The following is a 25,022-nucleotide window of genomic DNA, read 5'->3' on the forward strand; positions in this document are numbered from 1 at the left end:
CAAACCAGTCAATTTTGAGGTTCCATGTTGTTAGTATGCTGTCTTAGGCGCTAACAGCCTAATTAGATAAGCAAGACCGCTCACTAGGTTTTGGAAAAAAGCTATTGTAAATCTGTCTAATTGCTGCAATAAGAGAGACATGTCAAGAGTTCATCTGAATGGAAGTGATATATATTCAGGTGATTATATACAGTGCAGTAGTTAATTGGCAGGATTTAATGGATGGCGTGGTCCTATCAAACATGAGTTAAAAGATACTGGTAATCATATATACATCAATCATATATTATGTATTACTTGTCCCATTTAGTCTTCACTTTGTGTGCCAATCTAATTACCCTCTCTGGGACATGGGCTTTCTGGAAATCACTAAGAGAAAAACCATGAATCATGTTGCATCCTCAAGAACTTGATGAATCAGACCAGTGTTGGTTAGTGTTTGCAGAACGGCAGCAACTTTAAGTGGCACAAAAAGCTACCCACTTGTATCAATTGCAGACATTAGCAGAGCATCTTTCTGGGGACTAATACAACAATTACAGATGGACAAGCATGAGATATGGGTATTCATTTTGATTCACACATAACCAAATGACTTCAAGGGCAGCATTGGAAAATCAAAAAAAGGGTTGGAACTTCAAAAACATTGCTATCGTTCAGCAGCACACAGATTGCTGGAGGATATTCTGCCTCGTTTAAGAAATAAACTTGAAAGGGTTATGGACAGAATTGATTGAAATCCTAACAAAAGCAGTTTGCATTCTCTCAAACAGTGATAAGCCTCAGGCAGCATTCAGTGCTGCAAAGCCCCCTCATCGAGTATTTAAATGACATCTGAAAGAGCAGGAATTATGAAAACACAGTGTGAATGTTTGATAACTGTAGAAATGATTTAAATGCATCGGAAGCTCTCCCTTTGACTAAAGCATAACATTGAAGTTTGTCATTAGTGCTGTTTAGAATAGAAGTGCCACTTTACATTAAAGTGTTATCCTTAAAGAGGTCATATTGTGAAAAATATATGTATTTTTTCTTGATGCTTTGTAAACGAACAGTTTGATGTAATTAATTAGTAAACCTGGCTATGGAAGAAACCTTGACTAATATTTTCAAGGGCATTTATCCACAAAATCAAAAGCAAGCAAGCCAGCAAGCTGAATGAATGAACGAACGAACGAACGAACGAATGAACGAACAAACGAACGAACTAATGTTTTTTTAATTAAATGTAAATTCATGTTTTAGTCAAATTTTCTTGGTTAAACATTACTTACACTATCAGAAAAAAAAATAGATTTAGTATTTTTACATTAACAATAATAGGCTATTCTATTTATTAAAACCAAGTCTCATTGGTTTAGCATTTTATAATAACTCATGGCAGTAACAATTTAAACAATATATTTTATTACAATATATTGATATTACTATATATATTTTTATATTTTATTATTAATTATATATTTTATTTATTAACTGGTGTTCAGCTGTTCTTTTTGATAATAAACTTATTTTTGGATAATCAGTCATCAGAGCTCGGTAAACACTGGTCACCAAAGGCTGGACTGGGGTTAAAATTCGGCCCTGGACAATTCCAGCTTATCCGGCCCACGTGTTGTGTGAATGTTTTGCTGAGTTATAGGGCTTTACATTGGAGTAAATAAATGAATAAATAAAACAGGACAGAAACAAATAATGATATTATTGAATTCACAGCAAATGCAACAAACTTAATGATGCATTTTTGTCACTTGCACTTGACAGTAAAGCACTGATTTTGAGCTAGAATGCTATTAAATTCTGTCATCATTTCCTCACCCTCATGTCGTTCCAAACACAACTGTGGAAGACAAAAGAAGATATTTTGTAGAATGTTACCAATAACCATTTTGGTTACCCTTGATTTCTACTGTATAGAAAAAAAAAATCTTGAATTTCTAAAATTTTATGTTCCACAGAATAAAGAAATTCATACTGGTTTGGAATGACATGATGGCGAGTAAATGACAATTTACATTTTTGTGTGAACTATCCCTTTAAGGACTTTAACATTTGTATGTTAACACCGATATTTATGTTAACACTGATATTTACATGTAATCAGGCTCTTATTGAATTAACATTTTACTTTAATTAAAATTAATTAGAACTAAACATTTAAAGAGAAAGAAGATATTAAAGTGCCCCTATTATGCCATTTTTAAGGTTGCTAATATTGTTTTATGAGTCTCCTAAAACACGTTAGTTTTCTCAAAAAAATAGATTGAATTTTACCTAATTTCTAAATTATTCGTAAACGACTCGTGCGAAGCAGTTCAAAGAATCAGTTTCTCTAAACCCCTCCTTTCCGTGAGCCCTCACTGCTGTGATTGGTCAGATGGCGCAGTCATTTGTGATTGGTCCAGAGCCTTAGAGAGATTGGCTCTGGATTGGTCTACCGCGTACAGCACGTGTCGGAAACGAAACGCCCATTTCCATGACGGAATGACAGCCCTGGAGACTTGTCAATACATAGAAAAGATGGTATCGATTGTACCTTACCAATTCGAGCCAGAGTCTGATGATGAAACGGTTGAACTGGCTGATCGACAAGAGACTGATTCGCAAGCACGACTGGAGCAGGACGTTTCTCAGTGGTAAGTGTCAAGTGTTAACAAGTTTGTGGTGGTTATAAGATGTGATAAAACAAATTTACTCTCACAGCGCAGGATACAGCGTCTTCTCGACATGACGTTAACCACATGGAAATTTTACTCTTTGTGGGCGGGCAAGTTGACGACGTAGAACGTGGAATGCGAATGTGTTACTTTGTGACGTAGAGCCGTAACAGAATAAGATTCGAATTCCTGACGACTCGTTTAGGCGATTGCAAGCCGACTCTTTTTTTTGATAGACAATAACTTTATTTATCGTGCACTGTCAGCTTCACAACTTTGCAGATAGTTTATGTTCACATACAGCTACATGACACACTGCATGAAAGGTAATATTCGAAAAGGCATAATAGGGGCACTTTAAAGCTATTCTGTTCAATTACCACATTATCACATCTGAATGGACCAAGCGTTGCGCTGTTTATCACTTTACATCGTGGCGGAAGCACAGCGCACCTTCGCCATCAACTGTGCAGGTGACTGATCATGTTTTAATGACTCATCAATGTTTTAATATAATTGTTTCTCCAATAATTATGCAGACAATTCTCAAATGTCTGCTACTACTAGTCAAAACTGCAACTCTGGCAATCACTATAAATAGCTACATGAATCTAAATTAAATATTTCTCATATCTGCCTTTGATGAGCAAAAACAGTGTTGACAGGGGAATCCCTGTGTTCTAGACACTGTAACAGGGTCACAGATACAACATGAAAACAAAAATGCTTTTATTTTTAACAAGTGTTTGAATTATTAAATGAAGCGTTTTGCACTTTCTCTCGTTTTGTTCTCAATTTGAGCTTGTTTGTTCCTGTGAACTTGTCACTTTGTTCTTGTAATGGGATTAACACAGCTACATTATGATTTAAGAGCTGCAAAATATAGTCCAAGGGCCCCTATGCACACGCATGTGTGTGTGTGTGTGTGATTTGTTTGTGTTTAATGAACCTCTTGGACTACCCGTGGAATTCTATCTAGAATTAACTGGAGAGCTAAAAAGAAATGCTGATTTAATACATGTTATGTAACCGTCTGTGGCACGACTTGAGGAGAATCAGACAATAATTACATTCTTGCCTCCAGCACTGTGTCTGATTGAGCCCATTATGCTAACCCAGATTTTGGGTGACAGCGGCTCACCTCTGTGATTATCTGTACTGCACATTTAAGATTAGCTGGTGTGTATTTCAGCTTTCTGTTTTCCACGGTATTTGCAGATGTATTTCCTGGACTTTTGGAGTGATTGAACCCACGCTGGTGCTTTGGTCTGGCGAGCTTCAGGAGATTGTAATTGTCTGTGGTTATTGATGTGATTTCCTTCCCTTCAGGCCTCATAGAACCAAACTTGGCACCCTGCATTCATTTGTCTATAAATTAATTTGGATTCACATGAAGACATACAAACTATCTACTGCACATTTCCTAACATTTATCACAGAGGGAGCTTTATGATCAAGTATATATATTCTCTGGAATATAGTAAAACACAAAAGCAAAATACATATATTTTGTATGTCTATTCTGTATTTATTTACATGCTTAATTTATATATTTACAAAATATATTTCACACCATTGGCAGGGATGTCAACATGTTCATTTTGGATAATGTATTTGCTTTAAACCTTTCTTGTATTCGGTTATTGGCTTCATTATTGACTGGTTCTTGAGTTCTTTACTAACTGAATAACCTGTATGAGATTGGTTAAAATAAAAAAAGTCTGTTTTATTGCTAGTGGAATTGCCAAGTTCTGTCATCAGACGGTTTTTCATAGAAGTTTACATTGATTACCATAATAGCCAACGATAAACCACACACTCAAGTTAATGCAACCCATAAAACCGAGATTGATTATCGATCAGTCTTAATCATTAACAGAAGCTATGGTTATGTTTGGAATGCAGTTCAAGTATACTGCACAGTATACAGTATATAATGCTTTCCATTTAGTAAGAATATATATGTGATACAGAATGCATGTTGCACATATGTTGTATGTTTCAAACAGTAGTCTGCTACGTTGTTGTCACATGACCATATTTAATTTAGCAAGCGTCATCAAAATTATATTTCAGAAATATGAACAGCTATTTTAGATTATTTTTTCCCATCAAAATAGTCTATAAAGGACGTTGAAAATTGTTGCCTTGGTTACAGTGTTTTGTATTTGTAGGACAGTGTAAGAGTACTGTGTTATTGCAACAGTCAATGTCATATGTCACTAAATGGTAAATAATTAAAATAATAATAATAATAATAATAATAATAATAATAATAATTCACACAACAGATATATATGGAAGCTTGTTTCCACTACAGGTTCTACAGGTTAAATAATAATAATAATAATAATAAAAAGGTAATTGCGACTTTTCTTCTCACAGTTCAAACTTTTGAGTTGCATTTTTGAGTTGATATCAATTCATACTTTTTTGTGATATAAAAATCAGAATTCAGAGAAATTGCGAGACAAACTCACAACTTGGAGAAAAAAAATCAGAATTGCAAGATAAAAAGTCACGATTCTGAGAAAAAAAACTGAATTGCGAGATAAAAACCCAGAATTGGGACATGTAACTGAATTGTAAGAAAAAAAACAATAATTCTGAGTTTATATCTCACAATTTTGAGTTCGTATGTCTCAGAATTGTAAGAAAAAACGTCAATTGTGAGTCAATTTTTTCATAGCATCCATAGATATCCATACAACCTTAAACACTTTGCTTTGTCAGATCATTTGCAGTAAATAGAATGAATATGTTTGTAATCTTTATTCTACATAGCTTCCTCTCATTTGAGTTCAGTATGAAGTGTTGTGCTAGCACTAAAGAGTCCAAATCTATTTTCTCTGCGTCTTAGCCTGCTGCTGTGGGTTTTGAATGTAGCTCGTTGAGTTTTCTTTGCACTGTTGGATCAGTGAAGTCATGGGGCCGCGCAGTAGCCTGATCGATAGCAGTCTTACTGTCAGAATCTGAATGATCACATGTTTCTGTGCGCTCCCTGCGACTCTGTAATAAAAGGTAAATATTTATTGGCCCCTGCTCAATCGTGGGCCACCACCGACTGCCCAGGATGATGCAACCGTATCAATTTTGATCACACCTCCCTCGGTTTAAATGGTTGGAGTCTGACTGATGAAAGCAGCTCTTTATTTTTTCATTGCAGTTCTGTTCAGGAGAATATGTGCTAGTGTAGACTAGGAATCAAGCTGTGCCAATGCTTGTATAGTGCTTGCTTAGCTTTTCTAATGTTCATGAAGCCTTGGTAACATTATGAATTACAAGAGTTGTAGTTTTTCCTTGTTAAGTTAGTCACATGTCCACTACGTTTCTGTTTTTAGTCTGTTCAATACAGTTGCAGAATGTTCTCGACTATTGAGTTTGATTATTTTTATTTACCTTTGTAACATATTGACATATTGTTTGCGACCTGATGTGGTTGTACAATGACAAACACATTTTTTACATTTTACATTACTTTTTTTTTTTTGCATAACAAATGATTAATACATATAAGTATCTAACTGTTACAAACATGTCCAGGTCATATTTAACACCAAAATCAAAGAAAGAGATAAAGTATAATTTGCTTGATAAAATTAAGCATTTCTTCTTCTTCTTCTTTTTTCATTTTTGTGACAATTGAGCAAATTTTTTCCATTTCTATAATATTCAATTGCATATTCCCATTAATATTCAATCATTACTCTTAAAAAAATATACCTCAATATTGTACAGTATGTAGTATTCATGGTATTTGTTATATCTGTTTTAATTTATGCTAATTTTATTCTGAGTAGTAATGAGAATCAAATCAGAATTACCACTTTGATTGTAATGAGTTTTGATCCAGATTTATTTAATATGTTGAGGGTAAATGTGCTAATTTGTTATGAAAATAATGTCATTCAAATCTTAAATGCTCTTAAAATATGCCTCTCTTAATGCAATATTAAATAAATATTTAAATACATTTGCCTATTTATTTTTCAGGGTAAAATTACCTTGGCTTTTCGTGAGAAACAGCCCATTAACATCAGTGGCTAAAGACAAACTAAGCTTGTATGATGCATATGGTAGGTTTAGCTTTCTTGTAGAATAAAATATTCTCCTGCTTTTCTCTTTTTATACAATCATAAACAAAAGAAATGATCGGCCCAATGGAGGAGTCATAAATTTCCTATAGCCTACTACGTGAAGGATCATCAATAACGGCCGATATTCAGACACTCCCTCAGAGTGAGATTCGACTGGGAACACCAAGACTTACACTCAAATGTTTAATATCGAACTCTCAGATTTACTTTGTGCCAACAAGCATCATTTCTCACTAGGACCCTAAATGTCAAACTCAAAAGACATGTGGTTCTGTACATGAGGTGTGTTTACTTTTACCTACGTGTTCTGTCACCACATGAGCTACTGAGCAGAGGCTTCACCAGTTCAGATAATTGCAGAAGATTGCAAAACTTCTTCAATCTGACATTCAAGTACATTCACATTTGAGACCTTTAGTAGATGCTCTTATCCAGAATACACATTACTGTTGTGGTCAGACATGCAATTTAAATACATGGCTACAGCTAAAACCTTATGCCTTATTCAAAGCCTAATAAATTCAACACGCAATACAAATAAATAAGCCATGTCACTTGTGCACGTCACTTTCAGTCTGGTGTTTGCGTCTTGTCTGCAGCTCTGCTGTTATGGCAAGACTTCACACACCTTGCACCTAGGGTTGTATTTGCGGGGGCTACACCTAGCAAGTCTGGGCAATGCTCCATAACCCTGAGACAGTCAAGGTGAGAGAAAAAAAAAAAAACATTTTCAGGTCTCTTCAACTGCTACTGGCACAAGAGTTGGTGAGATTTATTGATTTGATGAAAAACTATTATTTCTGATGTTATAGCCTTTGAAATTCACAGGATGTGACAAACTCACCTAGTGAGCTGCCTACCTAGACAGCATTTGAAAGCATCATGGGGCACAAAGACTTAAGCGGTCTTTTAAGATCTCCTCATTTGGCCAATTTGCATGATGTGTATCCTTCACTGAGGGAGCAAAACCAAAATGGATCTTGACTAGCTAATTTAAAATAGTCCAAGATGGCTTGTGGACATAAATGTGGAATATAAATATATATTTAATCTTATTAAAAAGTGAATATTTTACCCAGTATTTCTTGTGTGTGTGTGTGTGTAAAGGGCTGCAAGGATGACAAACCAGAAGCTTCACACTGATTTCCTTCAACAAAATCCAATAGGATTTTTCTATTTGTTTTTGGATTATTAAATAAATAATAAAAAAAAACATAAAGGTGTACACTGTAAAAAATGATCATGATTTTAAAGGTAAAAGACTGTAAAAATGGTATGGTTTAATGGTAAAAACCTATATAACTGTAATAGATCTAACCTTACATTTAATGTAATTATACAGTAAAATACTGTTAAATTCACAGTTTTTGAAAGTAAACAAGAACCATTTATTGTGTAATTTACAGTGGAAAAACTATAAATTGACACTCTCAGAATTCCCTGTGTGACACTTCAACTATGCTGCTTAGTTTTTCTGATCACTTATGTACATTAGGGCTTTTTTATCTTACATCTAATCTTGTTAATTATTGTTTAATGCATTATTGTAGTGTCCTGCATGTTACCATAATGGTGTTTAGTATCTGTGTGAATGACACTGTGCACCTTTTATATATTACTATTTACCTCAGCTTGTGGAAAAGCTGCTTGTGATGAGCTTTGATTCATCATGTGACTTTCTCATCACCACCTGTTTTTGGTGGTTGTCAGTGTGCAAAACAGTTTTTAATACTTCAGTATATCAGTTAATGAGATACCTTTTTTTACAGTAAATTTTAGTTAAATCTGTAAAACATACAATGTTGCTACAATATTTTTTATTGTAAATTTCTTGCAACCACAGCTGCTTGTATTTTACCTTAATTTTCAGTTTTTTTTTTTTTATATGTATAGTGTATGATACTTACACATTTTGTTCAACAAGATAATCTTCTCAAATTAACACAACTTTCATGAATTTTGAAGCCTAAATACAATCACCAGAAGTAACAGGCTAAAGCTATAATCTACTACAGATAAATGACTTCAGTGTCACCACCGCCAAGCTCTTTCAAAGTCTTTCAATCTGAATTTAAAATCTACAAGTTATAAAGTTTGAGTTGAAATAGTTTGCTAGAGCTCAATTATAAACATAGCAAGGCTGTAAGATCAGAATTATATGAATTTACCTGTTCGCCGTGATGACATTTATAGTCCCCAACAAGCTGTGTAGTTCAATTTCATTTTTAAGCAACGTAAAAGCGTAAGTCACAAGTTGATATATTCATGTTGTAGAATAAAACATGAAAATACCATGAGCTTATTTCAGACATCTAACCAAAAACCTATTCGAAAAACCCACTGACATCAGGATGATAGAACCAGAAATTTTAGGACTCATTCCTGCAGCACTCTGTAGACAGCAAGGCAGCTCACTAGGTTTTGAAACAGAGCTAGAGATTTTCATTAGAAAATCTGGGTATTCAGACAAATGGGATTCATTTTCACATTAGGAAAACAGAATTTCACATCAAGCATTAGCTGACAAGAGCTCAGCTTGGAATGAGAATGATGCTCATTAGCTGGGTTTACAGATATCTGTCCAGGTCTGAACTATTACAAACAGGTTTTAGACATTTGAGGAGACAAAAAAACAACATTCAGTACTTCAGTCCCTCTGTGTTGATGATTTGCTTGGTTGGCCATGTTTAAACCGGTCCCCTGAGTGTGCTTGTGAACAAACGACTGTTTTGAAGAGTCCTGTTTTGAGGTGGGCTTGTTGAAAATGATATGTTTACCAGCGGTAACACCACCCTTCCTTCCCAATTCTTCAATTCAGCTCTATGGCTCTCCCTCAGGTGGCAAATTTTGATGATTTTAAACCACTGTCAATTTCACAATGAATAAATAAGTAAACTTGATGAAAGCATTTTTGTCGTCTTTGTAGTCTTGTGAAGGTTTTATGTTGTGAAATGAGCCGATGGTTGTTAAGTCATCCTGTTTAGCTGGTGTTTAAAGTATAATGTCTCCTTTGGCTCTTTACAAAGATAGTAATCAACATTTACATTTGGATCAAAGCCATGTTGTGGTAGAACATCTTTGTTTTTTTCAATGCTTCTAAATAACATTCACTCTGGTTGTACGTTTATCATTATTTTGTGCTTGCTCTACAGGCCCAGTGGCAGTCATCAGCGGTGAGGAAGACTCTGCAAGCCCTCTTCATCATGTCAACCATGGTATCGTCACACACTGCTCTCTCGACGCGGGACCGGACGCCGTCGTAATCGGCATGAGTCGCATTCCTGTCATCGAGAACCCGCAGTACTTTCGACATGGACACAACTGCAACAAGCCAACCACTTGTGAGTACACGTTTCACTGTTTGATGTTGTGATCCATTTCAGTGTGGTTGGATCTAAAAATACAATTTGACCCTATTTACGCTACCGTTCAGAAGTTACAAAAAATGTTACAAAGGCCATGTACACACTGCAGCTAAAAATTGGTTGTCAGTTCACCTTTTCCTGTTCTGTACACACACTTCAGTAATTTACAGGAGTGACGACTGCAAAAATGCAAGTAGTGACAAACGCATTTGCAGAAATTATGTGTGTATTGAACCGAACTGTTGTTAATGACTTATTTAAATGCGTATAAGAGTTGTGTCTCTTTTCTGCATGCGTGGTGCAAGAAATCACAGTGAACCAGGTGCAATTTGACTCATTAGTGTTGCCAGATCTTGCTATAAAAAAACAGCAAATAAGAACAAGACCGTAATAAACTTAAATCCAAATGCGTTATCTTGGAAATTTGCCACATACCAAAATATCGTGACCTGCCCCTGCATTCTTTATTAACTCCATAAACTGGATTGTTTTATGAGCCGAGCCCAAACAACAAACCCGCAGATGCTTAAATAGTGTTGCTTATAATAAGTGGACATGGCAACCCTTCAAGAGCGTGCTCTGCCAAGCAACATTCCAAACGTAAACACAACATGACGGCTCTGTCGACGATGGTTTAATTAATATCTCCGAACATAATGAGTCTTTGGTCACTGTAATATTTCCAAAAATTGCAGATACCAACCACTGAAGATGCCAAAACGTTGCTATGGTTACTATGGTATCAGTCATAGCAATTTCAAAAGTGAATTCTGTTCCGTACACACACAAAACTGTAATTTAGGGAATTCACTCCCGTATTTAAATGCGGTTGTCACTCCTGAAACTTTACAGTGTGTACGTGGCCAAAAGATTTATATTTCAAATAAATTATGTTCTTTTGAACTATTCAAATGTATTACATTTTCCACAAAAATATTTAGCAGCACAACTGTTTTCATCAATTATATGAAATTTTCTACAGCACTAAATCAGCATATTAGAATGATTTCTGAAGGATCATGTGACACTGAAGACTGGAGTAATGATGCTGAAAATTCATTCAAATGTACATATTTTACATTTTAAAATATTAGAATAGCATTGGTGAGCATAAGAGACTTCATTCAATAACATTACAGAAATCTTACCGACCCCAAACTTTTGAACAGTAGTGTATATTAATACTGTTCCTGTATGTAATGATTCATCTGCACAATTATTTCAGTTGTGGTTTTGAATGCCTACTTTTCAAAATCTAATTCCTAAAGGATAAAATACAATCCAAAAAACTAAAACAAAAAAACAAATCAAAGGGCAGCTGCATGAATTTGATCCGCTTATGTAGCTTGCTTTTTTTTCTGATTTTTAATTAATTTTAATTTTGTACAGTATGCAAATGCATGGTCAACCTACATTTTTGAGTGACAACATGTTTAATAAAACTAAATCAATTTTACATAATACAAAATAAAATACTTCCTCATGGCCACATAATCACATATTTCAGAATGAATATTTTTAATGGTGATGGAAATAATTCCTGTGTTTATGAAAGTCACTACGCTTGTCCTTTTAACTAGCCTGCAGTATATCCTCATTATATAGTGCAGGATATGGGTCACTATGAAGATATAGTGTTAATAAGCACAATAGTGTTAAAAATAGATGACTTTTGGATACCCGTAGCTTGCACTTATTGCAGAGTGCATGGGAACAGATGCCAACTCCATTGTTTAGTATAAATGGCCAGGAATGTAAATGTAGAGCTCCTGCCCAGAAGTATTTTCGTTAGCCAGTTTTAGAGGCTAAAAGGGGCCCTGATTTTTTTTATAGCACATAGTATGGTATATATGGAGACACAGACTTGCACACATCAACACACACAGTCTATTTATATTCCAGGCACAAAAGAGTGGTCTATTCACAGGGTGCACTGATAGCTATGAAAAGGAATCCAAAGGCAAAGGACAATCACATTTTGCCCTCATGAATAAATTAACTCTTTATGCATAATGGATGGCATAAAATCTTTATGGCTGTAGATACATAACCATCATGGTGTGCCCACATCTGATGAGTGTGTGATGTTTAAATGGCAGTTATCTGCTTAAGATAGGGTATATTTTTTACTTCTCAGGTTCTGGGCTACTAGAAAGCACTTTATGTGCTAGCTGTAGTAAGCTGAATCATTTATATAAAGATACACCTTATAAAAATGGTCCAAGGTTCAGCTCATGATTTTTTTATAGATAGAACAAACTAGTGAGGAGTGTGGGATGGATATCAAACCAGTTTCACCCAGTTAACAGTTTACAGTTTTAGATATCTAATCACAATCCAAATCCATAAAGAATAGAACATGCATACTTCAGCTTAGAGGATGTGCATTACAGGGCAGATCTTACAAAACTTACAAATACATATTACAAGTACGTCATATTTCATCCCCAAATCAAAATGAAGAAATAATATGTATAGCATGAATAAGATCAAACCTATTTTTAGGACTGTGATTGTGGATTTTTCATTGTGATTTATATCACATTTTCACTATAGCAGGGTTTCTGCGGGTCTTAAAAGTCTTTAAATCAGAGCAGAAAGCCTTAAATTCATAAAGTCACGGCATTAAATGTTGCATGCACTGCAAAAAAAAAATAAAAATGAATATCTTCCTCAGTATTTTTGTTTGTTTTCCAATTCAAATATACACAACCTTAAATCAAGATACATTTACTTTGGAAGGAAAGATATGAATTTGTTTTCTGAGAAACTGAACGAAATTAAGTTTATGCTTAAAACAAGAACAGACCTGTCAGTCGAATTAAGTAGGTATTAGTTCTTGTTTTATTCATAAACTCACTTCATTTTTATCAATTTCTCATAAAACAAGACTTCATATGTCACTTTTGCATCTACAGAAAATGTATCTTGATTTTAAGAATGTTTAGACATTTACACTGGAAAACAATACAAAAATACTGTTTTTTTTTGTTTTTTTCAGTTACTTCCATATTCAAGTGTTTGGGAGCAGAGCTATTCTAGCCTTAAGCTTTTGATTTTGACATCGACATTTAGATAACATATTGACATTGTGTTCCCTTCAAATTATTCCTTAAACTTTCTTTACTTGTAATTAGGGGTGTAACGGTACACAAATATGACGGTTCGGTACGTACCTCGGTTTTAATGTCACGGTTCGGTGTGATTTCGGTACAGCAGGGGGAAAAACTTTTTCTTTTTTTTTAATGGTTTACTGAACAAGTTGCTCTTTCTTTAAATACATTCAGTTATAGTTTAAATGTTCTTAGTGATAAAAATCTACCTCAGCTTATGCTTAAAACTATAGGGAGCCCTTTTACATTATAAGGTTACAATTAGGCCTAACAACTTAACCCAAACTTAAATTTAATTACTATTTATTTTTAAATAGATGATCAACACTCAACTTTAAAAAATAAATAAATAAACAATTGTGTGCAAACATGTAAACTGCACATAATGCAGTTTTTAAATTAATTTATAAATAATAAAATTTCTAAGCTATTTGTTAAAATATATTCAATTACACAATGGCTGTCATAGCATGTTTCATAACAGATTAATTTAAACATACTGTACATTAAATAATTAAGACTAACAGGTTTAGTAAAATATAATGAGTATATGGTGTAATATTTCGCAAAATGCTCCTCTCTAGACTTCATTTCTCTAGTGAACTAACGAGCTGTGGACACTGATGACTTGCTGAGGTAAATTAAATGCTACCTGACATTTTATTTCCACGCTGTATTGTTGATGTCTTTCCGCGGTTGAAACACTGATTGAGCAATTACATGAGGCATGAGATGTTCAGTCATGTTTATTCGCGTTAAAACTAGTAGTACAGAGGAAGGAATGACCGCGTTCACTCGTGCTCCGCTCTGCACAGATCTGCGGGGCGTCACGGCTCAGACACGGGAACCGGAGCTGATCGCGTCCGCTCTAGTCAATGCTTGTGTTGGGATTATATACCAGCACGTTTCTGAACCGTCCCAGAAGCGGCTCTCCAAGGCGTTTATACAGCGATCTGTCATGCCACATCAAAGACTGTCAAAACGCCATTTATTATTTGAATTTCCGGAGAAAAAAAACAAAAAACAAAAACTGTATTCGTGCGGTACACATGCGTACCGAACCGAAAGACCCGTACCGAAACGGTTCGGTACGAATACGTGTACCGTTACACCCCTACTTGTAATACATTAATGAGAATCGAATAATGGGAATAATGGGAACTTATAAGTAAAATCTGGACGCATTATGGTCATTTGTGGAAAAATGGCTTTAATTGTCATGAATGTCACAATGCAAGAAAAAAAATATTTGATCCTAAAATAGACTTAATTTTTATGCTAAATATGAAATATGCTAAATGTGAAATTTCCCTGTAAGAGTGTAATTTCTACAGGAATTTTGACAAATAAAAATAAAACTTTGATTACCGTTTTATCTGTAGACTGCTGCAGTAGGTGTATTTTTGTATAACAGGAAGCTGTTGCACAGTTTCAACTAAGCGAGTCCCTTGAGCCATAACATGCTGACTTTTCAGGAATCCATAAGATGACTGACTCACACAAGCTATTCTGCGATTACAATTGAGTTGTGCTGCATTTACTTTCCTTTTCAACCCAAGGTGAGTTCATGCCTGAACTACACAGCATCTCCGTTGGTTAGCTCCAACTAACTAACACAAACTAGTGGGAAGTCGTGGCCTAATGGTTAGTGAGTCAGACTCGTAACCCAAAGGTTGCGGGTTCGAGTCTCGTACCGGCAGGGATTGTAGGTGGGGGGAGTGAATGTACATCGCTCTCTCCCACCTTCAATACCACGACTGAGGTGCTCTTGAGCAAGGCACCGAACCCCCAACTGCTACCCAGGTGCCGCAGCAAAAAATGGCTGCCCACTGCTCTGGGTGTGTGTTCACGGTGTGTGTGTGTGTTCATTGCTGTGTGTGTGCACTTTGGATGGGACAAATGCAGAGCACTAATTCCGAGTATGGGTCACCATACTTGGCCACAAGTCACTTCAACTAGAGTTTTGCTTTACCTAGATCCAAGAATAATCTCTAGCGCCTTGTTTTTACATGGCGACATGAATTTGCTTTGTGTCACAGATCTGTTTTAGGAGAACAGTCTAAACTGCCTAAATTGTTAAAGACATTCCTTCACTTTGCATTTTGCCATCACGAAACAAGACTATGTTAACATAACACATTTATTTCAGAAGAGCAAGGGAAATTATGTTTTCCGTGAGATGGCCCTTTAATTTCTTAAATTATTAATCATGAAATATTTGCAGCTGGGATTTTTGGCATAAGTCATGGGAAATACAGCGGCTGGATCACGTGCAATAGACTGAAGATCATTATTCAGATATAGCAGTATTCCTAGAGGAAGTGAGTGCACTAGCATCTACAATGAGCTCCTGTGAGTACAAAGGCTATAAATACAAGATCCTGACTGTGCATTGCAAATATGGATGATTTTGAGCAGTGCTGCGTTTGCCACATTTATCAGATTGTCAGATTATGTCCCTTGAATTTAAACAAAATGTCATCAATGATCTGTGAGTACAAAGGCTATAAATACAAGATCCGGACTGTGCATTGCAAATATGGATGATTTTGAGCAGTGCTGCGTTTGCCACATTTATCAGATTATGTCCCTTGAATAAAATAAAATGTCATCAATGATCAATAAAAATAAATAATTCAGAATAAATCTTTTTTTTTTATTTACCTTTTTTTTAATTAAAGGCGCCCCTAGAATGGAAAACTGTATTTACCTTGGCATAGTTGAATAATAACTGTTCTGTACATGGAAATGACATACAGTGAGCCTCAAACACCATTGTTTCCTCCTTCTTATGTAAATCTCGAGCATGCAAAAGACCACTGAAAAATAGGCGAATCAGAACATAACACAGTTACAGACGTTACAGGCCATTTCATTCTAGGGACAAATCCTAGGTTTGTAAATGGACATGTAAAACCGTTTCTGGAGATTTTTTGCCGTTACCTAAGCCACATACCTTCTATGTAGATATCAGAGAACAATTTAAAATACTGTATAAATGCATTCTTTGGCACCTTTAAGTCTCTTATGCTCACAATTCTAACACTATTTTCAACACTGATAATTATAAGAAATCTTATTAATAATTGAGCACCAAATCAGGATATTAGAATGATTTCTGAAGGATCATGTGACACTGAAGACTGGAGAAATGATGCTGAAAATTCTGCTTTGCATCAGGGGAATAAATTACATTTTCAAATATTTTCAAATAGACAACAGTTATTTTAAATTCTAAAATATATATATTTTTAAATATTACTGTTTTTGGATGCCTTTGTCATATAATGTCTCTATTCGATATTTAAAAACACATTAGACTGCAATTATATACTGTATGCAAGAATGAAAACAATGACTTTCCATTTTAAACAACCCGTCTTAAAGGTACAGTTGAGAAGAGCAGTTGTTTTATCATACTCCTGCAGTATCCGTTCATTTCTCCCACTTTGTCAGATTAGTGACAGTGACTGCTGATATTTGTATTCAGCAGTGACCGTTTTGTGTCCTGTTCACATTGAACTGCTCAGGACGTTTAGAGAAGATATATCCATGCTGATGTCTCCTGCGTACACCTTCATTGTTCTGGACACAATTACTTTGATTGCATTGTTTCAAGGTAACATTTAATGACAAGCTGAATTTATCAGGCTTGAGAGTGAGAAGACAAAGGCATGCGCTCAGAAAAAGGGCATTGTAAATTAATGCAGGCCAGGTTTAATGGAGCTCTGAACGTGCACACCTTCACAAAGATTCTGATTCAATCCATCTATTGTTAGTGCTCATAACTGAACTACCATCTCATCAAACCATCTCAGTGAAGGTGGACACCGACACAAACCAGGTGCTTGATAACAACTGATCAGCCATATTTGTGAATACTGGAGGTATTTTGGGAGGAAATCATTTTCTGAAAAAGGCTAGCATCCTGATTACTTTTTGAGAATTGTATATATTTTTTTTATTTAAACAACTCTTCTAGTTGGAAATTGAAATTGCATTTGTGAATTTCTTTGAATTTCAGTTCATTTTAATTCTAGTTTGCATTTTATTTACACATTTCTTTTCTAGTTGAAAATTAAACATTGCATTTGTGAATTTCAGTTCATTTTAATTATACTGTCTTAAATTGAAAAATTCACATTATTTGTACATTCATTTATACACTTATTACATTTGTGAAATTCTTTGGATTTCAGTTCAGTTTAATTATACTTTCTTAAATTCAAGTTAGCATTTAATTTTTTTATTCATACATTCCTTTTCTAGCTGAAAATTACACTTACTGCATTTGTGAATTTCTTTGAATTTCATTGAATTTTAATTCTACTTCCTCAAATTCAAATTTTAATTATACATTCATTTTCTAGTTGAACATGACATTTGTGAATTTGTTTGAATTTCAGTTCATATTAATTCTACTTCCTTACTTTTTTTTCTTCAATTAAAATTCAGGATATTAAATTATAATTCAAATGGCATTCAATTCAGTTCTGAATAGTGTACAACCCTGTTCTCATTCGGTTAACCTCTACGAACTGGCCTATTTCTCTCTTCATCAGGACATTCCAAATTGTTGAATATGTAAATGTGGGCAGTCATGTGTGTTCATTGTTATAACACCATAGTGATGCTTTCAGAATAAGCTTGTTTGTTTAGCATTTTAAAGTGATGAATTGAATTCCTTTTAACTGAGAAATTTTGATTGCTTTAATAAGAATGAACAGCATTATTTTTAATCATAGATTTTTGCTGCCACAAACGCACCTGCCTGTGTGCTCTCCTAATTTCAGCCTTCAGGGGCTGATACAGGTTCAGTCAGGGTGAGGAATAAATAAATGGCAATGAGTCTTGGGATAGTGCCTTTCTCATTCAGAGTCTTTCCACAAATGGATTGTGGTAAATAGGCAGCGGAGGGAGCCGGGCTTTACCGGTCGGGTGGGAAGCTGAAGGTTAAGCTAACCCATCCCAGACTCTTACGGCAGGTGCACATGTAATTGTTCACTCAGAGGACGGGACAACCCCAGTGGACCACTTAATGGAAGAACAAGTGAATATAAATGAGGTGTTGGGGGATGGGAAGGTGCTCCAGACTTGACCTGATCCTGCTTCAATCCACTAGATCCCTGCTGCTTGAGTCTCTGAGAGTCAATGATGATTGTAGCACTTGATACTGGATGTCTGTCAGTGGCTCAAGTGTCATACTGAATATAATCTTGCTGTTTTATTGACAGTTTGTATACTTTTATGAAGCACGTACTGGTTTCAAGTTAAGTGTTTATTAAAATATTCAATTTATTGACTGTCAATCAAATAGAGCTTGATGCAAAAAAAATTTCAGTATAACGTCTTGCCATAAGGGCAACAATAAATGTGGTTTTATAATTACAGTTATCATACAAAAAAATATATGATTCATTACAATGTGGATTATAAATATTGTCAACAAATTAAATATAAATAATAACTTGAAAACACTATATGTGACCCTGGAGCACAAAACCAGTCTTAAATCGCTTGGGAATATTTGTAGCAATAGCCAAAAATACATTGTATGGGTCAAAATTATAGATTTTTCTTTTATGCCAAAAATCATTAGGATATTAAGTAAAGATCATGTTCCATGAAGATATTTTGTAAATTTCCTACCGTAAACATATCAAAACTTTATTTTTGATTAGTAATATGCATAAGAACTTCATTTGGATAACTTTAAAGGCGATTTTCTCAATATTTCGATTTTTTTTGCACCATCAGATTCCAGATATTCAAATAGTTGTATCTCGACCAAATATGAATAAACCATACATCAATGGAAAGCTTATTTATTCAGCTTTCAGATGATGTATAATTTTGAAAAATGTACACTGGTTTTGTGGTCCAGGGTCACATGTGTTTTATAAAAATATTCATAATCCACATTGTAATGCATCATATCTTTTTCATAATAACTAATTATAAAACCACATTTATTGTATGCCACATTTGAATGCATTACAATACTCATCTAGTAATGCAATTTCCTTTTACAATTGACTCATTTGCATCACACTCGTTCTGTTTTGAAAAAGAGAACTCAAGAGGAGACAAAAAACACGCAGCAAACATCCAGCTGTAACTGTGAGCAACAATTCTAGAACACCATCTGCATGGGAACTGACCTTTTACACAATGCGAACAACTCACGATTGAAGCCTTTATTTACACTTGTACAAGTATGCATAAACACATCATGCACAACGGGTGCATACAGATAACCTGTCACTCATATTTAATTTGGCTCGGGTTTCCGCACTCATTTTTGCCACCTGTTCCTGAGCGACATTGTCTCTTATGATGATATTATTTCAATTCAATTCAATTTTCAATTCAAGTTTATTTGTATAGTGCTTTTCACAATACAAATCGCACAATGCAAAGCAACCTTACAGCAAATTAAATTTCTACAATATTTAGTGGTAGCTTATCAGTGGTGACTGTCAGTTAATGTACATATGGCAGAAATGTACGGATAATTGTATATTTGGATAATTGTATGCCTGGACCTCTCTCGTCATTGTATGTAATAATCCTGTGGGCAACTAACTGAAATGAAAGCAAGTTTAAGAAGTACTAAAATTTCAAACACATTTACTTCAACTAAAAATTTTATTGAAACTGAAAATATTAAAGCTAATTCAAAATATTAATAAATACAATAATAGTTCAATAATATAATTATAAAAACAACACAGCAGTATCCTTTTACAATCCAGTCTCATTTTACTGCACCATTGTGAACTCATGACCTTGACATACAAAACACAAATTTAATAACGTTATGGTTTTCTCTTTCTATATTTCTCTTTCAGATGTGCAGCATATTAAACGGAGGGACATTGTTCTGAAGAGGGAGCTGGGTGAGGGAGCTTTTGGGAAGGTGTTTCTGGCTGAATGTTACAACCTCAGCCCCACCAAAGATAAGATGCTGGTGGCTGCGAAGGTAAGGCATGTTTTTTGCAGTTAAAAGCACATGGCTTTGCTTTGCTCTGACTTTTCTCAGAATAGATGCATTTCTTCTGTGCACTCCATGCCATTACCAGGAATGTGCATTATGAAATTAAATTTCCTGCTCTCATTTCACACAATCTAAAGAAGTTTGGGTCAAAATGTAAAACTTGTTTTTTCTTTTTAGGCTTTACTTTCAACTAGGTTTTGTTACACCAACTTTTCACAATCCAGTTCCAATAGTTAGAAATCTTGTTGATCTTGTCAAACTGCAGTTTTGTGTTTCTACTGGTTTTATATACATACGTACATACACACACACACACACACACACATATATATATATATATACATACTGTATATGTATGTATGTATGTATATATACGTGTGTGTGTGTGTGTGTGTAGTGACAAGGATAAACATGGATTGTGTGTTTTGTGTCCAAAGAATGAACCAGAAAATTGTATATTTGGATAATTGTATGCCTGGACCTCTCTCGTCATTGTATGATCATATATTATGGAAGTTGATGAGATTCACTGACAGAGCTTTTACTGTACAACAACATTACTTTAAATAAAGCTAAAATAATATATAAATATTAAATTAAAATCTTAAACTGGATTAGAAATGTTGCCTTGGCTACTTGGTATCACTCAGATGCTATTATAGTTTTTTATTCATATTTTGAATTAGTTTTTATTTTTTATTTTCTGTTGTTTTTTTTTCATTTGTAGTATATATTCTTTATATATATATATATATATATATATATATATATATTAGTTTAATAATCCTGTGCGCATCTATATCTTGTTGATCTTGTCAAACTGCAGTTTTGTGTTTCTACTGGTTTTATATACATACGTACATACACACACACACACACACACACATATATATATATATATACATACTGTATATGTATGTATGTATGTATATATACGTGTGTGTGTGTGTGTGTGTAGTGACAAGGATAAACATGGATTGTGTGTTTTGTGTCCAAAGAATGAACCAGAAAACAAAATCTTTATTTTTGAATGATAAACAATTTTTGTCTCTAGCATAAAATATGGGTCCTTTTGAAAAACCATTTAAGAACTGGTCTAGAACTACTTTTAAGGCCAATAACATAATTTAACCATCGGAAAGCACTCTCCAGATATTGGTTCTCCACTTGATGTCCAATGTAAAATATGGGTCCTTTTGCAAAACCAGTTAAGAACAGGTCTAGAACGACATCTTAAGGCCAATAATATCATTTAACCATCAGCGCTCTCCACATCTGAACTTCCTCCTCTAATCCAATATACTGCCTCACCAGAGCGATTGAAACTATTACATCATAAAGATAACTGAAGATGCTGTGAAAATACTCTGGTGTCATGAGGATATCTTGCAGGATGCTGCAACAGAAAGCCAGCATGCACGTCAGGACTGTGTTGAGTAGCATGGCACTAACACTTCCCCCGACGGAAATGAGCGCTTCACCATCTGTGTCATATACGCCATTCTCTGTCGATGCCTCCCTCTGCTTGTGTCAGAGAGATCTGTAATTCTGTAATTAAAATCAAATTGCATCATGTGCCATTCAGGCTAAGTTATCGCTTAATTGGTAGGAGCAGAACTCACAGCGAAAAGGCTAGTAAGCACTTTGGAGTTCCTGGGAACATTAAATGGTTGTGTTTTTGTTATGCTGTGTCAGGAAATACAATTACAAACACCACTGGACAATGTTGCAAATATTCAGAAATATTCAACCTCTGCTAGACTGGTTTATAAAAATCCAAATAATGTGCAGCAAAATGAGACATTACATTTGGATTTATTACGTATACTGTTTGTATTCATCGTTTTATTTGAAAACTCCTCAATTAACTTAGCCATTAACATGACACAGTTTATGCAAGTCGTGTCACTGAAGCACTTTCGTTTTGAGAAGTCATGCTCTGGTCTTTTGTTGTACATTTTCATCTCTTTTCAGTTGATGGCAGACGTCCTGAAATGCAATTTGGCATATTAGTTTAACCTCCATCTCATTTCTCCTTGCCTAGAGGACAACTTCAGTAAAAACGTGGCATCCCACTCTCCATTTGTTTTCATCTGTACACCTCCTAGAGTGAACATGCTTTTTGTTTCTCAGACTCTCAAAGATCCGACCCTGACTGCCAGAAAAGACTTTCAAAGGGAGGCCGAGCTCCTCACCAACCTGCAGCACGAGCACATTGTGAAGTTCTATGGCGTGTGCGTGGACGGCGACCCTCTCATCATGGTGTTTGAATACATGAAGCATGAAGACCTCAATAAGTTTCTGAGGTATTTTTATTGGGATTTCAGTGGGAATTACACAAAAACGTGCCTCTAAAAATGTACCTATAAATACAATTCACTGCAGTTTCCAGCTGAAATGAACACTAGAGATAGTAAAACACCACTTTTATTCTTTATCACACAAATGATGATTACAATGCCAGATTATTGAATATTAAATAACTTTCATGCAGTTCCCTGCACGATACTATGTTATGACCTCAAAAAGCTTTTACTATAGCACATGATTTGCAAACTAATACATTGTGATGTTTGCATCACATAAGATCCATATGTATTAGGGATGTGCGAGAATAGCGGATTAGTCGACTAAACGGAACTGCTGCTGCTAGTCAACATTGGAAATACTAGTCTAAATTTAGTCATTTTAATGTTAAACTTTAAAAAAAAAAATCAAATATTTTGAAAAGTGAATATCTGGAGCGGATAACAAAATTCATTTCATTTCGCCTCAGACCTTGCATGCATGCGTTTTCTTCGTGTCACTCAGTGCCTGCTCAGAAATGTCCGCTTGGAAGCAAGGAGCAAGGTGTGGGAGAGTATTTACCGGTTTAAAGGGGGAAACATTATGAATGAAAGGGAACTGACTTTCTTCAGAAATATTTTGTTGACATTTTTTTTTTCATGTTATCTCCATATAATGCCTTATAAAATGTATTGCTGCTTTGTTTACAGGAGCAACCATAGTAACCGCTGTATTTCTGCTTGTCCAAAAGCGCCACCTAATGTCAGAGAGTGCATTTGCATTTTCATTCAGCACATCTGATGCTTTTGTTGCTGTCTGTCAATGTTGTACATTTTAACATTTTGATGGAAAATAAGAGTTCAATAACTCGAATAATAAGGTGTCTGGAATTAGTTGACTGTTTGATTAATAGATTAAGTATTCCAAATGGATCGCATAATCACAATGTCTTCTAAGGGTTTCTTACTTAGTCGACCAGTTGGTTACAAAATTTCCATTTAAACAACTTTGAAATTAGTCGTTATCGCACATTCCTAATATGTACACATTTTTTAATGTAGTAAACTTGCTCGGTAGCCCACCTGGTACAGCATTGCACTTGCAGGTCGGCCCCGTGAAACACAAGTCACGATAAAACAGATCAATGACTGGTAGAAGCAAGCTAAAATCTATTGTCTCATGTTTGCTTTTGTTAACAATATATGTGGGTATTACATTATTTTCGAAAGTAACAGAATATTAACCTTTCAGTTCCACTCACTGGACATTGTCGCGATATGTACAACAGCCAAATTAATAAAACGTTGCCAGGCACACTTCTATCATCACTTACTGGACATTTCACTTTTAAAGTGCAGCAAGAAGTGACATGCAAGAAGTGAAAATATAATTTTGCAGAAATGTTGCCACAGGAAATGAGTCTGGGCTGGAATTATAGGACTACAGTGTATTTTGAACTCCCTAAGCAAAAGCTGCCTGAAATTGTAGGTAGTGAAATTATTCTACCTCCTAAGATACCTAATTTTGGCCAAAATGTTTGGGAATATCACATTTCCTTCATGAATGATGTAATTTTGCCGTGCGTTGCAACAAGCAATGATTTTTTTTATATATGTGTTGGATAGAGCCAACCCAGAGGAAAATTGTATTGCTCACAGAGTTCTGTTATTTTTATTGTAGTACCAACTTTGTCTAAAATATTTTTTCTTAAAATCCTTTAGGATAAATAAAAATGGACACATAGAGAATTATGCATAATATCTCAGATAATTTGATCTGTGAGCAATTTCAAACACTACTGAGATCTCTTCTGAAGATTTTTTTTGTTCTCCATTTCATGTCATCACTGGTTAAGCAGAAGTCATTCAGATATTAAAGATAACAGAAAGATTTACTGATGGGAAGTAGTTATATACAGTATGGTTTAAAATATGTATATGTATAATTTTACCATTCAACTATGAGTCGCATAAGGTTACTGCTCCTCAAATCACTCAACTATGAAATTTCATGTCAGTCAATGCTGTTTATATAGACAGCTGCCCATAGGCATTAGATATTGAAACAGCTCACTAGGTTTTGAGACACAAGATTCTATTTCAAAATGGCAGCATGTGATTGAACTTCATTGTATGCATGTCGCAAGGTGGATTGAGGCCATATGAATTATAATTTGCAGGGGAGAACTGTGAAAATGTAAAGGCAGATAGAGTACTGGAGTGAGATTATTGTCTTGTGGGAGCAAAGTGATGGGTGTTGATAATAAATTATTCTTTTGTGTAGTGAGAGAATGTTTTCTTACACTTATGCAGATGGCCAGACTTGCATTTCAAGAAAAACAAATTATGATGAAATTATTTTTAGAAAAGCTGCAATGATACATGTCTTGTTGATTTTCATGGACAGCAAAAGGATGTATATCATATTAGACAAGTCAGAGTATATAATTTGAAGAATAGTGCACAACAGTGTACAGCTTAGTTTTTCAGCAGCCATGGTTAGGATTC

At 34.9% G+C, this 25,022-nt stretch overlaps 1 protein-coding gene across 1 annotated transcript in view; it reads left to right on the plus strand.

The window, feature by feature from the left end:
• Window positions 1-25,022, plus strand: part of LOC107662328 (NT-3 growth factor receptor-like) — a 98,682-nt gene that overhangs the window by 64,187 nt on the left and 9,473 nt on the right. Inside the window, exons 11-13 of the mRNA XM_016452313.1 lie at window positions 9,907-10,095; window positions 20,084-20,214; window positions 22,363-22,535. Coding sequence (XP_016307799.1) covers window positions 9,907-10,095; window positions 20,084-20,214; window positions 22,363-22,535 — 493 coding nt within the window. The remainder of the gene's footprint in view (window positions 1-9,906; window positions 10,096-20,083; window positions 20,215-22,362; window positions 22,536-25,022) is intronic.

Source organism: Sinocyclocheilus anshuiensis, unplaced genomic scaffold (assembly GCF_001515605.1).
Source record: "Sinocyclocheilus anshuiensis isolate Anshui unplaced genomic scaffold, SAMN03320099.WGS_v1.1 scaffold579, whole genome shotgun sequence".
NCBI classification, from domain to species: Eukaryota; Metazoa; Chordata; class Actinopteri; order Cypriniformes; family Cyprinidae; genus Sinocyclocheilus; species Sinocyclocheilus anshuiensis.